Source organism: Melospiza melodia, chromosome 3 (assembly GCF_035770615.1).
Source record: "Melospiza melodia melodia isolate bMelMel2 chromosome 3, bMelMel2.pri, whole genome shotgun sequence".
Lineage (NCBI taxonomy): Eukaryota > Metazoa > Chordata > Aves > Passeriformes > Passerellidae > Melospiza > Melospiza melodia.
The window spans coordinates 104,055,359-104,071,812 of record NC_086196.1 but is presented as its reverse complement, the minus strand read 5'-3'; the positions used below and the strand labels follow the sequence as shown (position 1 = coordinate 104,071,812).

The window sequence follows — 16,454 nt, the reverse complement described above, 5'->3', positions numbered from 1 at the left end:
GTGATGTTTTTTGTGTGCCTTTGCAAGCAATGTTAGTCATCCAAAATGTCGGCTCCGATAAGAAGATTATTTTAGCAAAGAAATGGATGTGCATTGTTATGGTTTCTTTAGCTTTGCTGTTTCTCTGCTGTGTTTTTGTCATCAATGATTTCTTAAGAATCTGCAAATCCAAAGGTAACCATTTTTCCCCAGTCAAGTAAATGCTGCCTTTGCTAAGAAAATTCCTGTTGTCCAGGAGCTTTTAGACAACCAGAAATGCTGTGCTAAGAAAGCAAAATGTATTTAATTCAGTTGAATAATATGTTGACCTAAACTGAATAGCAAGTCTTACTGCAGGCTGCACATGAGAAGGGACTGCCGTCTGCTGCTTTTTCATAAATATTACTGATTAGCAAAACCTTTCATTCTGCCCATTGATTTACTGTATTCCTCCTGTTTCCCCACACATTCCTGTTTGGCTCCCACATCATGTCTTGGACTTGTAACATGTTGTTTCTGCAGCAGCACAATGCAGACACACTGGAATAGAAATCAAAGCAGAAGTTGCTTTTGCTTTGCACAAAGGCAAGGAAAAGTGGGGTTTCCTTACCCACTTGACACTAGTGGGGTGATGAGACACTGCTTCATGAACTAGGGCTTTATAAAAATCAGTAATTCACAGTTTTGTTGCCTGGAGGCCTTGAAGTGGAAATTTCTCCACAGTCATAGATGGTAAAATAGCTTGGCCCAGTGTGCTGTGCTGGGGTAAGTCAGGAGGAAACCTGGCTCCTTTACTCTTAGTCATCTATCTGTTAGATAATCTCTTCTTTTTTTGAACAGTCAGGACTGTTTTATCTAATTAGATATACACTTAAAGACAGACACATTCTTCCAGAACACTGGATGTTATTTATTGGAAAGGTTAGAAAATCAAACCTGTTGTTTATCTTAAAAACTGGATGCCTCCCAACTCCTTCCCCACTCCTTCTCCCTGACATTGTACTGTCACTACATTACAGCTTCTGTTTAATTATTCATAGCCCAAATATATAGCACCACCACTTAGAGCAGGAATGGGAAACTACTGCATTCTATCCTCTGTTTTATGCAGTTTAGTCAGGTAAAGTACAAGTCACCCAAGCAGCATCTTTTGTTGGTAGCTAAAGGTGTTTTTAATTGGATGGTCACAGTGCTGTTGAAGAATGATAGCTAGAGTGAGTTTATGTGCAAGTTTTGTTATAATTTAAAGCCTTGTGCTGCATGAAGAAGGGTAGGAGAGAGGATGGGATCTGACACCTTTTTCCATATTCCCTTTCTTATGGACTCAAATCACTCCTAAGGAGCTGCTGACCTGGGAAAGTATCAACAGGCTTCCTTATAAGTGAGCATTTACTTTGCTTTTTGCTTCCATTCTTTCAGCCTACAGACTGTGCTGCAATGAGAACACAAGGACTGAATAATTTAGGCCTGATGTGTGATACCACACAATAAAATGGCTTAGCACAGTACAGGTTTCCATATACTAATTTAGGTGTAGTGTCCTATGTACATAAAACATACAAAAGGTCTGGGCTGAGGGCTAAGAACAATTGGAAAACACAGCAGAACTTTCCTAATCTCTGTGTATTTTTCCACTCTGTCCTGTGGAGCATCTGCATTCTCACAGTTATAAATGGTATAGTTCAAGGCATCTCTGTTTCTGCTCAGAGGAATTTTGTCCTTTGCACTGTCCATTTTTATGAATTTGATATCAGGTGAAGTATCACAGAATATCTCAAGTTGGAAGGGGCCCATAAGGGCTATCAAATCCAAATCCCTGCTCCTCACAGGACAGCCTAAAGCCAAACCATGCCCAGGAGCATCAGGCAGATGCTCTTTGAACTCTTCCAGGTGGGTCTGTGATGACTTCCCTGGTGACTGACCACCTTTTCAGTGAAGAAACTTTTCCTAACATCCAATGTGAACTTCCCCTGATACAGCTTTGTGCAGTCTCTACCTATCTTCTAAAGGAACCAAGTGCTTGGGCACCATCTGGTATGAAAAAATGTCCTCTTTATATAACATTAGCATGGAAATGAAGCCCTGATTATTTCAATTTCAAGTACTAGTGTGGCACCATTTTTGTGCCATGTATTGTAACAGTAGGAGATGATTACATGCCAAAAGATAGCATAGTTAAATTGTATCAGTTATTTTAAAGTTACTGTAAAATGTACTTTTATTTATTTCCTTCAAGCAATTTGTTAAACATGGATAGCTTCTGTTAGTAAAGCTGTAGTGACACTTCTTGATACTGCAGATGTGGGAATGTGATAGGTGCATAAATGCACATAAAATGTTGTGGTCAAAGTTGAGCTTCCTTTACAATGAGTTTTTCACAAATATAGTATGCAAATATGGAAAGATTTGCTGAGACTGCATTCTGGGCATTTCTTTTCTTTAGTCATATAACCACTTCTAGTATTCAGTTATCTGAATATCACTGATTGTCTGGATATCTGAGATTGCAGACAGCTTGTTAATTATTCATGTTCCATTTCTTTAACTGATTTTTAAAAATTAGAAGTATTTACCTCATGATATAGGTCACAAATCTTTAACAGTGCCATTAATGTTTCTAACCAATACAGAACAGATAATGCAGCAGGTTAATGTATTGTCCAGGCTGACTGACTTACAAAATTGATGGAAAAAATGAGTGACTTTAATAAGTAGTTTTCTAGCATGTGGTCCTTATGAGATACTGCTCTGAACAGAATATAAAGGAATCCTGTGAAGAGGAGCTGTAATGAAGGGCAAGAATAACATGCTGTAAGTCACCAGCAAAGGAAAAACAGGCTTTGAGAGTGGTGGTGAGCAAAGAGGAGAATGGGCAGCTGTGATGTTTTCTCTTTGATGTGCAGGATCTCTCGGCGGGTTTTCTGATGAGGTACAAGCTCGCCAAGTACGGTGGCAAGGCAGTGTCATGCTCTTCTGAGCCCTGTTTAGGAAGGGAGCATCTCAGGCATGTGGTGGAGCTGGAGCCCTGATTTTTCATCCTGCTGTCTGAGCTAATGGACAGAACTTGTAATACTATGTGATATGCTGTACACTATATACTTGTGCCAAAAAGAGCTAAGAAGATACTGAAGATAATGGGGTGGCCCCCCCTGAGCTGCAGGCTGAGCAACAGTTGCTCTTACTTCACTGCCTTACATTGTCAGTTGGATAGCAAGCTGCAAATCTTTCTGTGTATTAATACAAACAAATAGATAGATATAATTTTTTATTCTATAATCAAGTGTAAAGAAAAGCTGAAAGTATTTTCTTCTGTGAGTAATGAAAATTATAAGGAGGTATATGTAATAAAGCCCTCAAAGGAACAGATACTTTCTGGCTTTAAATGCTTCACCTCAGAGAATCATGGCATTGTTTAGGCTGGAAAAGACCTTTAAGATTATCAAGTCTGAGCACATCCCTCTGCACTGCATCCCTGAGCAGCACATCTACACAGCTTTTAAATACTCCCAGGGATGGTGACTCAAACACTCCTCTGGTAGCTTGTTCCTAGGGCTAGGTTGACAGCACTTTTGGAGAAGAATTTTTTCCTGGTATCCCATCTAAACCTGGTGCAACTTAAAACCATTTCTTCTTGTTCTGGTGCATGTTGCTTGGGAGAAGAGATCAACCCCCACCTTGCTACAACCTTGTTTCAGGACAGCATTTACCCAGTTCTTGGTCTGGTAATGAGTTTTGAGTTTTGAATGCATTTACACTTTCTTTTTTTTACCAATCCAAAACTCTTTTTACGAGGTAACCAAGTGCTCTCAATCAGAGTTGATAACAGACGGGCAGCAGATTAGATCTAACACAATTTATAAAATTCTTTGGAATTACAGACACTGTGGAAGTATCAGAGTGAAATGTTGCTGAAGGTGTGTTTTTTTTTAAACTTCAGGCTGGGCGATGCAGGTTGCAGCCTTTGTTTTCGTTCAGAGGAAGTGGGAGAACGACAAGAGTCACTTCAAAAAAATGCTGGATTATTTCTGTGACATTCGTGAACCGCTGCAACTCCTCATCTTTCCAGAGGGAACTGATCTCACAGGTAGGCTGTACTTGTCATCTTCTCAGGGAATGTTCAACATGGAAATTGTTGGTTGTTTATGGAAAGAGTTTAAGAAAGTCCAAGGCAGGAGCCAGACCTGGTTCTCATGGGTAGTAGAAATGATAGTAAATGATCAAACAATGTGCTGATTCATGTGAGAGGCACAAACACAGTTCCACTAGGAGACTTTGCAGTCTTCCTGAAATAACTTACATTGCAAAGCATCTACTGATTGACACTGCTTTTTATTGGTCAGTACTGTACATACACTGCATTAGCAAAAGCAGATTTCAGGACCTGGAATATATCACTTGCATGCTCCTATTTCCTGAATTACTGTGACAAAATCATTTCATACCAATGAGGGATCAATTTCAATCCCTAAGAGGGATTGAAAAGGACTAATGATTCTATTTGATTTCTTGCCCAATGTTTTAAGAGGGGAACATGGAGATACTTGTTCCTTAGGCCATGTAAGCACTGGAAGCAGTCTCTATCTGCCTCTATAAGGGAAGTGTCTCTGTAAAACAAATGTTGAGATAATCATAGGAGTAAATGTAATGAGTTTGACCCTGTAGCATTAATTTTTAATCAAATATCTACCTTGATACAGGTATCTTATGGCATCATTAGGAAGCTGTTAATCAATGTTGAAGACAACTCAAGTGCCTATAAAAGAAAATACTGTATGAATGTTCTGTGGTGGTTTGTGCCTCAGCATGATGCCTGATTTGATAAGTGTTATCTTTAAATAGAAAATGAATTGCAATTAAGCTTCTATCTTCTGGCTTATTTTAAAGATTTTTGCTATACTTTTCATTGCAGATATTCTCAAATCATATTTTATTGCAAAGACATGTCAGTAAGTAGTAGACATGGTATAAAAATAACTAACATATGGTGCTGTTTTTCCTTCTATATTCCAAATATCCTTAAAATGGATATGTGTGTAGTATTCAGATGCTATCACACTGTAGGGAATTATCATCACTTGATCAGCTTTCCTTAAAGAGGATAAATTCATTGAACATTCTTGGACTTCTTCACATGACATGTCTTGTTGAATTGGTTATCTTGTATCTAAAGATAGGAAAAAGAATGGAATTTTCTTCAGTAAAAAAATTGTGAGGCCCTTGGACAGGGTGCCCAGAGGAGCTGTGGCTGCTCCATCCCTGGAAGTGTTCAAGGCCAGGCTGGATGGGGCTCTGCTCTAGTGGGAGCTGTCCCACCCTGCCCATGGCCAGAGGCTGGAATGAGGAGATCTTTAAGGTCCCTTCCAAACCAAACCATTTCAAGATTCTATGAAATTATCTCACTTCAACTTTTTTTTCTTTGAATTCATGAGGAACTGTTTCCTCCTAGCTCAAATTATGAGGTACAATCTGTATCTTGCTCATGGAGTAAGGAGGCACCTCCTTGGAGCACTCACACTTTCTGAACAGGTGTTTCCATCTCAAGATGTCTGAAAGAATTGGATTGTTTAGAATTTATCCATAAATTTTGTATGCCTTCTAATCTCTAGAGGAAACTAGTATTCCTGAGAGACAACAGATTTTTAAAGACTGGAGGAAGCTTTGTATTGCAGGTTTAAAAAAGATTTGGCTGAGGACTAAGACAGCCACAGTGTGTTAACATTTGTGCTTGCAGAGTCCTAAAGACAGTGGTGAGGATGCTCCTACCTGAATGCAAAGCTGCTTAAGGAAACACAGGGTTTTCTCTGTGCTGTAGTTACTGATTTAAATTACTTAGGCTAAACTTGGTTATAAGTTGTTGATCCCTCCACTGAGAAACTCATGGGAACAAATTTCTTTATTTAATTAATTTTAAAAAAAGCTAATTGAATTTCTGGACACAGGTTGTTGACAGATTTTTTTTTCCCTTTGGTAAGATAATTCTGTTGTTCTGATTTCCCTTCTTTATGCCTGTGTAACATGTTCTCTTTAACTCCACAAAGCCCAGTGGAGATGTACTAACTGTGCTGTTCTGCTGAGGCCACCACAGGTGGGTGTGAGCAGCCCAGGAGGAAGCAGAATGGTGGGAAGGATGGAGTGATGGATAGGGAAGACAATAGGGCACTGCTGTGCTGGCTTCTGACGTGTTAAACTGTTCTGTGTTTACCACTCTTAAATTGCCATCAAGTATTGAATGCCACTTGGATACTGCATTTGTGCTTAAAAGGATGAATACAGATGGACAAAACCCTGTATTTTTTTCTCTGGAAGTAAATAGCTCTTCCTCTCTGATTGTCCTCACAGGAAATACTGCTTAATATACATTTTAAAATAGTGTAGGAGACAGGAAAAAATCCCTTGACAAGCTAATCCTGACCAAGCAGTAAATGTATGCCATATGAGAATGCTAGACCATAATGTATGTACCCTTTTGAAGAAATTATTTTCAGAAAACTGTTGCATTATTGACGTATTAGGACCTGTTGCAATTTCATGTTCCATCCTTTAGAATAAGAAATAAACTGCTTTTTTTCTGAACAGTTTCTCAGAATTGTAGGGAACATTTTGCAAAAATAGAGGCAGTGACACTTGTTTTCTGGCCAAATGGTAAAACTGCTAATTACTTCTGAAAACAAAATTCCTCTGATGCTTAAAATGAAAAGTAACATTCTGCATCAATGAATAGCAGAATTGCTGTGCAGCTCTGTGCTGCTGTCATTTCTTTATCCTCTCAGTGGCCATGTGACAATGATAGATTTACTTCTCTTTATAATATTTTCAGGTATTCGAGAATGAGATTTCCAAGAAATGTAAAATATGACTGTATTTATATTTTGCCTGACTTTAAGGTGGTGAAGTACTTTGCTGTGGGAGATGCTACAGAAATAAATTTTAGAAATAGTAATGTCATGAACCCTGAACACTGTATTTGCAGACTGGATTGTATAGGAGCTGAGGCAATAATTACATAATTGTATACTTATTTCTGATAGGTTGGCCATCTTTTCACTCTGGAGTACTTGAAGGTTAAAGCTCAAAGGTATTTTATTGTAATTGCTTAAAAAGAAGCTCTCAACAGGTAAACATGTAGCCAGGCTTTCTGAAGCCCTGAAGAAAACAAAGCCACCATGAGTGTCATGCTTCCAGAAAGCTGGAATACAACCCACCATATTGCCTGCTGTTTTGTTTTTCCTGGTGTTCCTTACAGGACTGTTTGTAGTCGTTCTTCAGAAAGCAATAACAGAAAAAAAAAAAGTTGCTGTGTTGCTCTGTGCCTGGTCAGCCTGATTTCCTCTGGATCTGTGTGTGCATCCCTGTACATGTTCCTTTCTCCACACCAGTGCTCCTTTCCCTTGTGTTCCCTTCCGTGTGACGTTTCCTGCCCAAAGCTCCTGCTGCTGCCTGGGCTGTGCTGCCCTGGCCAGTGCTGGGGCACCCAGGGGGCTCTGCATGCTGTGCTGAGAGCCCTGGCACACCAGCAGCCTGCCCTGCACTCTCCCTGACCCTCATCTCTGCTCGCAGAAGCTTGCCTTTGCCCAGGGTTTTCTGAAGCTTCTGCTGGGCTGGATTGTCTTTGAACCTCTTGTCCCTGATAAACTGTGTTTGCAGGGGGCAATAGCTTCAAAAGTTAAGGGGAACAAACAGGTGGACAGAGTGTGATTGCACAGAGCTTTTTTCCTTGAGGAGCAGCTAAAAAGCAAGTAGGAAAGCTTGCTGAAGTTCAGATTTTGGCAGGGGTGATGTGATGTGGATGACAGAAGGTAACAATGAACTGCAGTTGGCTTTTTAACTTTGCTAGTAAATGTGATATGCTTTGGTAGGGCAAAGAAAATATTGATCAGAAGCACTGAAAGGGGTTACTCTAACGTGGAATAGGTTGAAAGTAGCACAAGTAAGAAAAATTGCTTCCTTTTTTCTCCAAGTATTAACTGTGAGCCAATAAAGCTTTATCATTTCTATGCAAACCTCTAATAGGAAAATGAGGATTTTATTTTTTATCTAATTTGAGAGACTTTTGGAGTACTCATTTACTCTTTCACTGTCTGGCACTAATATAATTTGAGAGTACTTGAAGTCACAGAAGAACATGCATGTTTTTATCAGTGCGTTTTTATCACAAGTGAAATTAAAGAAAAGGGTAGTACTTAATATCAAATTTCAGCTCACAAGCTAAAAATACCATTTTAGTAAAAAAAGGAAAAAATTGTTAATTTTATGCACAGCTTTTCAGGAGCATTTCTTTAAAATCTGTAACTCAAAAATAAAGAAAATGTGGTAGCAACATTTCTTCCTTCAGTTACTTTAAATGAAATTTTGAGGTGTGGTGCTTCTAGAAAATGCTGACTTTGAGCTTTGCCAGTAATTTTAGAGTGTGGCAAATGGGATTTGGAGAAAAGTGGGAAAAATATAACGAAATTATTTACCAAAGGTGGCACAGGAGCACAAAAAAACCTAAGAAGTTTTGGCAAGAATCCCTAAATTCTTGTATTTTTGTGTAGTTTGATAGTTGCTCTGCAGAAAAGTCTAAAGACTCAAATAAACTGGATGGTTGTACCTGTCACCACCCCAAAGAACATGCTCTGGGAGCCTGCATGCATTAGCTGAAGGAGACAGGGAAGGAGAGGCAAGTTGGTGTGAGATCTGAGGAGACAGGGCATGAAGCAGCCCTGGAAATGTCCCACATCACCCTCAGCTGATAAACTGGTGCTTTCCATAAAAATGAGTTATTGTCCTTATTGCTTTTTAAAAGCAAAGAGAACCAAGTGGTTAAAATACTCCTAATAGGAATGATGAGCAAAAACTTGAAGACTAAATTTGCTTTGACTTTAATACAATGTAGGAAAGAAAATACTTGTTCCTAGAAAGCAACATTTGCTCAGCTCTTCAGAGGGCTTGGTGATAGGGGACATTACCTTTAGCCAGCCAAACTATGTGAGTGGCTTTTGGAGACTGAGGTAAACTGAGTGCATTTGTAGGACCTGTTTCAAGAGCTGCTTGATGCTATTTATGTTGGTAGTTTAGAAGAAAAGGACGTATGTTTTTCCTCTTTTTGAGGAAGTTTTTAGGCATCTTTCACTTTTTTTTTTTATTATTCCACCTAAGACTGTTATAAACTTGACTATGGAACAATAAGACATCTGCATGAGTTTTGCTGCATTGACAGTGTAGCCTGGTCTATTGATTATGGGATTTTAAAGAGGCATTGGTTGTGTGAATTCCCTCAAGCTGCTGAGGATATAAAAATGGGTTTCTAATTTCCTGGATTGGTTTTCTAACCTCTAGATTTCACAGAACGGGGAGCATTGCATGTTCTGCCTTTTGTTGCCTCTGGTTCTGAGCAGCAAAATTTGCTCTGAATCTCCCCCAAAAAGTTTGGGCACTGGTGTCTGGCACAAGGATCCTAAACAGCAGTGGGCACCAAGGTCCTTACATTGGATGAGATGGCAGTCAGAACATTTAGTCATAAGTAATAAAAGAACAAGAAACTGGGGTTTTTTCCAATGCCAAGATTACAGAAGGGGGAGGAAGGGCATCATTCCTACTTTTTTGTAGTGTGGAGGCTTATGCTACCCTTGCTTTCAGTATATCATCAAAGCACATTGACCTTCCTGAGTTGCTGTAATAAATAATGTTTAATGCACAAAGACCTGTGGCTTTATAGTTGTTAGGAAGGGGAGAGGGAGATGATTTTTCCAGATGACAATGATCGTTGTGTTAGCTGGGAGCATTATTCTAGTTGTAAAATCCCATTACACTAGGGTCATGCAAAAAGGGAGGGGAGCAGTCTCTGTTATATAAAACTTACAGTCCAGAGGCAAGACAGGCATACAAATGTCAGGAAATAGCTGAATAGTGTTGGCCAGTGTGCTGATGTCCAGCTGTTCACACATTTCAGAAAGGCAGTGTAGTAAAGGGAAATTTGGAAGATGTTTTGCAGATGTTTACAGTGAGTTCTTGCCAAGTACAGGGAGGTGCACTTAGAAGAAGTTTGAAGATGATTACTTCAAGGTGATGGGCACTGGAGGTCCCAGATTTTTCTTGCAGCATCAGTTGGGTTTTACTCAGACAACATAAGTGTCCTTTCACTCCTTGCTTATCTTTAGTGCAAGTAGGAGAGTTTTGCAAACACCAAGGAGCATTTTTGTGCTCCCTCTGAAGCAAGGTGCTAGTGAGCAGATACACAGAGAGAGTTCTGAGTGCTCATTAACTGTGTGCACTTTGATGTGCTTAAAACTTAGAATTCTTGTTTTAGACTGCTTACCTTTATGTAGATGTATATGGCACTTGTGTCTCAAAGCTCTGATTGACTTGATTTGCAGATTTTCTGAAGTGAAACCCAAACTTGGATATGCTGAAAATGAAGAATATGATACTTCTGTCCTTTGGAAACAACAGTACATCACCTTAAGAACTTTTGTGATAAATAAATTTAAAACATTTTACTCAAACCATTCCAGAATCTGGAAAGGAACTCTTGATTTTGGTAGTTTTTATAGGAACAGACTTGGTCATCAGTGTCATTTCTTAGAAAATAGTTTTGTTCATGAGCTAATACTGGTGCACCTAAGAGGTAGAACCTGTTTTTTTGGAGGAGCATTTAATAATTACCAGATTACTGTTGCCTCTTCAGCCATTCCAATTCTGGCTCATGGTTCCCTTTGCAACTTTTGCCATTGCAGTGGGAGTCTGCAAGGCAAGTCCCCTTTGCTGATTCAGAATAGTCATTTGCAGTATTGAATGGAGTAGTAGTTGAGCAGACAAAAATAGATATTCTGACTATGTGGTTAAAGACATAATGTGTATGTCCAAGGGAAGATAAATTAAATTACCTAGCCAAGTGTAATTTTAGTATTTCACACATTCCATAATTTTAGCAGTGCTTTTTGAAGTTATAATATTTTTCAAGTATTTGTATGTCTTGGCAATTTGGCAAGAATTAAATCTTTGGATCCTCTTTGCTGAATCACTTGCTTGGCTACTGTGCAACAGCTTTCCTTTCCTTCAAATCACATGGTCAGGAGATCTGTGCAGTGAATCTCAAGGCTTGCATATATGAAAAGCAGCTTTCTCAGGCATGGAAACAGTAGGTCACATGGAAAAGATATTTAGTGTGGTGATATGTTATAGCATTTATTAATTGGTTGACAAACCTCTAGAAGGGGCACCAGCATTTTTGAGAAATAAAGAGGTCATATAATTTAGGGACAAAAGAAAGATGGGGGAATGTTACATTACAGCAAAAAAGAAATCTCTCACTGCTCTTGATTTGTTCACTTGTGCTATTGTACTGTTACAGGAAAAATTGGGAGGACTGTAAAAGGAAGGATTTATCTCTAAGTATCACTTGTGTTAAATGATTAAACAGCAATATGTTTTCTATTACTTTATCTTCCATCTCTGTTAAGCTTAACTGTGGACCCTTAAAAAATAAATTTTTGTTTTAAAAATAAAATAGATTGCTCAAGCAGTGATTTTTTTCCATACATCTGTTGCTGGGATTTTGTCTTTTAAGCACCTGTTAAACTTCATATGTATGAGTTATTAAATAAGTTATTTGCTCAAATTGATTTTTGCCATGTTGCCAAGGGAACCCTGCAGATGTCCATTGCCTTTTGGCCCCAGGGGAGGCACAGCAGGACCCGCAGTAAAGAGCTGAATGTGGCCAGCAAAGTCCTTTTGGCTGTTGACTGAGGCTGCTTGGAAGAGCCTCCTGCACATCACAGGAGAACAAATTGCCTCCTCTCCACCTGTCTCCAGAAGTTTTTGCTTTGGTGTCCTTGTCTTCCTTTCTTAGTGGGCTCTCTTAGCAACCAGCTCTGGAAGGCCTTTGGTTTTCTCATGAGTTTTTTTGATTACCAGAGGTTTAAAATACACTTGTCATGGGGTTTAGCCATGGTGCTTTCCAGCTGCCTTGCATGTACTGTGTGTACAGTGGCAGGCATGTGTTGTGGCACTGAGATGCTTGGTCAGAAAGTTAAAATGGGGAACTGTGTGCAGCACAGGTTGATGAATAAAACATGGCAAGTTCAGAATGAAGATGTAAAATACCATTTTAAGCTATTAGATTAACTGCTTTCCTCTTTTTAATATTTTCTTTCTGAAATAAATGTAGTGTGGTTAAACACTGACTTCAAGGTATCTCTGTAATATGAAACTTACATTACTGTATGTTGTGCTTTTTGAGTTGAAAAAAACCCCAAAACACAGTTGAGCCAATTAATACACTGTAGAATGGGTATTGAAGTGTACAGAGAGTTATTAACAGACTTATAAATCTCAGATTGCATTTGATAAAGTATGAAAGATTTGCTGATGATTTGCTAAAATGAAGTGAGAGGGTAAAAAGGCTTTTCTTGCAATCCACATGGCTCTTCCTCATACCATGGTATGGCCAACTGAAAGCACACTTGTGTCTGCCTCCACATCCGTACTGTGTGAGCTGCTGTTGTGTCCTTCCTGTCGTGTAATCATTCCATTTAATCCATGGTCTGTGTGCACAGTAACACCGAGTGCTGCTTCTCCTTCTCTCCTCAGACAATACCAAAGCCCGCAGTCATGCATTTGCTGAGAAGAACGGACTGAAAAAATACGAGTACGTGTTACACCCGCGAACGACCGGATTCACCTTTGTGGTTGAGCGTCTAAGGGAAGGTAATCCTGCCCTGCCCTTGTTTTTCCTTTAAAATGATTGTAACATGGAGAGATTTGAGACTTGATAACAGACACTGATATCATCAGGAGGTATGCAGGGAATGGAAGCAACTTTTGTGTTGTTTAGTTTTAAGTATTTTAGCTTGTTTAGCAGACTTACATCAGAAATCAGTGGAAAAAATCTCAAGGAAGTTCAGCCTGTACCGTCCTCAACCCCGAGTGGGTGGTTGACACTGAACACACAGGCACGTATGTCACTGCCCTCTCAGAAAAGGCTTCTGGGTTTAATTCTGAGAGCTGGGTAAATGAATTGTTATGTTAAATGGACAAGGGGAATGCACAGCAGCATGGAAACTCAGCAAGTCAGCCGCCCAGTGCTGCCAGATGTTTGGGGTGATGGTGACTCAGAGAAGCTGTGTGAAATACAAGTTGTGCTGCTTGGCAGGGTAGTGGGCAAGAAAATGTGTGATACTTTTTACCCAGAAGTGGTTTTCCATCCCAATATTAATCTAGGCATTAGGGTTGAAGATGTGATTGTTACACTGAGATGTCTGGGAGTTGTTTTGGGAATGGGCACTTTGAGGAGGTTGAGGCCATCAGGATGTAACCTTTAAATGGTACAGATGTGGCAGGGATTCAAGTACAGATGAGTGAATATTTGCAGGATATATGGTTGAAGAAAATAAACATGCACAGTAGATATGAAGTGACTTTTTTATAGGCTGGTTCTTCAGGGAAAAGCAATTCCAGATCTTTACCACATGCTGGTTATTTTGACTGCCAGAAGAAGAAGTTTGAGATTATTAAAAAGAATAGGGGCCTTCTGGTAGGTTTTTTTCTAGCTGGAATCTTTGCTTGGATTTTTGAAGGCAGACCTGGCTTGCATTTTACCTGCTTCCTTCTAAGCAGATACCCTAAAATCACTGCAAGCACTTTGGAATTTTGTCCAGCTGGACAATCCCATTTATCTCTTTGACCCTATTGCACATTCAGAGCTTGACACCTTCGATTTTCATCTCTCTTGAATGTTTATTACTCAATTTGCTGTAGTAAAAAAATTTGCCACATGCACAGTTTCAAAAACTTCCTATACTTAAAACTTCACAGCATTAAGTTAACCTAGTGCATAACAGTATTTCAAACTGGAATAAATTTTCAGTTAAAGAAGTGTTTTCTACTTGAAATATTAATAACTGTAAAAAAATTATGTATTTGCTGCAGGAGCAAGCTTTGTGGTATACAGTAATTTTCTAATTTCATAAAAATGTTTTTCTCTTCCATTGCTCTATGAGCAATCTTTGCAAATTAGGTGGTTGGGTTATGAAAAGGAAAATATTTGAGGCTGATTAACTGATTTTATGCAGTAGAAAGCTGGGGGAAAAACAATAACAGTCCAGCCTTTGAAGTGGTTTTACATCTCCTTTTTATTTAAGGCAGGCAAATATTGTGTGAAATATTAATGTCCCTTTTGTGTTGAATTTACTAGATATTGGATACTTTGAAAGGCGTTGTAGGCTATATATATATTATAACTGTATGCTATTATGTAGTAAATTGTGTGGGAGAAGGTAGTTCAAGTAGCATTTTAAAGTACTTGGTTATTACTTGTTAATTTAAGAATTGGTTTTCAACTGCTTCCAAGTGTGCAAAATGGGGACCATTTGTGTTGAAAAGTTTTGGGGTTTTTTATATATGTATATATATATATATAACTCATCTGTAGTTGCTGCATTTTAAAATACTTCATTATATTTTATAGATGTGCAAATATATATCAATCTCTGTCTTTTCATCTGTACAGTATAGATATCAAGGTTGATATTCAGATGCAGATGGCCCAGTTGATACTTGGTGTTATTGTGCATCTTTGGTTTGAGTCATAACTTAAACTGATAGAATGCTTTCTTATAATCCTATTTTCTGAAGCTAGCAGTAGTAAGTAAAACCAGGACTGTCAAGGGATATAGTGTTGACCTGAGTCTCCATTTCTGAATTGTCTTAATGCTACAATCATAGTAATAATCATAAAACCAGATTTGATTTTTTTTTTTTTACTGCTCATACCTGCAGGCACAAAGCAGTGTGTGTGACTTCAACATGCAGGAGGGAGTGGTGGTGATTTTAACATGTTTATGTCTTTGAAAGTATTTTTGTGCATAGATGACAACCTTACTGCCCTACAGCTCTCCTGTGAATACATTTTGGCTTGTGGCTGTTTTCCATTCCTGAGGCTCCTGAGTCTTTTCTTCAGGCCTGTGTACATTATTTTGCTCCAAAAATAGGTTGATGAAAAGAGGGGGGAAATGTAATTAGAAGTTTAACTGCTTTTCAAATGTTGAAGGAACTAATTTAATTTGGCAAGAAGCCTGATAAATATGCATCACAAACTGTAGCATGAAAGAATTACCTATTATTATATAAAAATGACTATTAGTGACCCTTCTGTGTCGGTTTCTCGGCTGTTTAGGTGGCCTTGGACAGCCCGCGCTTCAAAGGACGAGAAGAGACTTCTGATCTTTTCTCGGTCTCGGTGTTTATTAATTGTTTATCTAAAAGATTTTCTCTTGGCCCGACAGAGGTCTGCACAGCATGTCAGCCATGGGCACACTGAGGGTGGTCACTTATCTTTATACTCGAAGTTACGTATACAATATTTATTATTTTTCCCCAATACCTTTTTTCCCTTATTAACCAGTGCACTTTTAGTAATAACCAATCCCAAAGTGCCAACATCACCACAGAAGATGGAGGCCAAGAAGAAGAAGAAGAAGAACAGGACACGCCCCAATTCCTCCATCTTACTTCTTTAGACCCCCCTGTACAGAAATCCTAAACCCTGTGTCTTACACTCTAATTAACTTATCCCTTCACTATTCACCCAGTGAAATCCTCCCATCCTCATACAGGTGTCATCTCCTGTGTAGGATCAAAGTCCAGCCACCAGACACTTCTGGCAACATTCCAGGACTCCCAAGGGTGATCTCGGCCACTCTGCACCTCCGTCCTGAGGTGCTGAGATCCCACACTTCTGAATAGGAAATGAAGAATCAGGTGAAAATAACCTTCAATAAAATTTTGCCTGTGTCTGTGCAAAGGACTTTGTTCCTAGAGGAAGCACTGCCAGCATAAACCAAACTCTTACCTGTTCTTTGCTTTCCATAGGTGGAAAAAAGCACTCAAACTCCTCTGGCTGGCTTCTCTTTCTTATAGGGTCATTATTTCAACTATTTGGGGTTTTTGGCCCATAGATGTTGTGGTGATGGTTTTTAAGTCACTGCTGAGATTATGGGAGCTAAGAAAAAAAGACCTATATGATGTCCACCAAAAACCAATAAAAGATGTTTAGGTAGTACATCTCCTTGGCTTTTGACTCATACCTTTTCTTTCCCCATTCTGATTCATCCAAGTGGTAGCTCTTTCCCCCTAAGCTGTCTCTTCTAAACAAAAATCCACATAGAAGTTGACTGGTTTTTCCTTTCATTATGCTCAAGTGCCAAAACAAGTGCCAAAAAATCCATAACATTGTTGTCTTCTTATTCATAGAAACCATAGAGTCACCCAAGAGTAAACACAGACTATGAACAGCTTTAGATGTATAATTAATCATAGATATCTCAAGAGAATAAGGACTTAAGCTGTTGCTAGTTTTCAGGCAAAAGGTATCTGGTTGGTTGACTATTGATGGAAAGCTAAGAGAAATAAAATAGGTGATTTGCTTCTTTCTAATTCTGTTCATTTGATCAAGTTAATCATTTGTCTTGTCTGCACTGTAAGGAATCCTGATTTCC

At 38.9% G+C, this 16,454-nt stretch overlaps 1 protein-coding gene across 7 annotated transcripts in view; it reads left to right on the top strand.

The window, feature by feature from the left end:
- The window catches only part of LCLAT1 (lysocardiolipin acyltransferase 1), a 111,757-nt gene that overhangs the window by 48,662 nt on the left and 46,641 nt on the right, over window positions 1-16,454 (top strand). For all 7 annotated transcript variants that reach the window (XM_063152431.1, XM_063152427.1, XM_063152426.1 and 4 more), the window contains 2 exons: window positions 3,917-4,063; window positions 12,550-12,666. In XM_063152431.1, coding sequence (XP_063008501.1) covers window positions 3,917-4,063; window positions 12,550-12,666 — 264 coding nt within the window. The remainder of the gene's footprint in view (window positions 1-3,916; window positions 4,064-12,549; window positions 12,667-16,454) is intronic.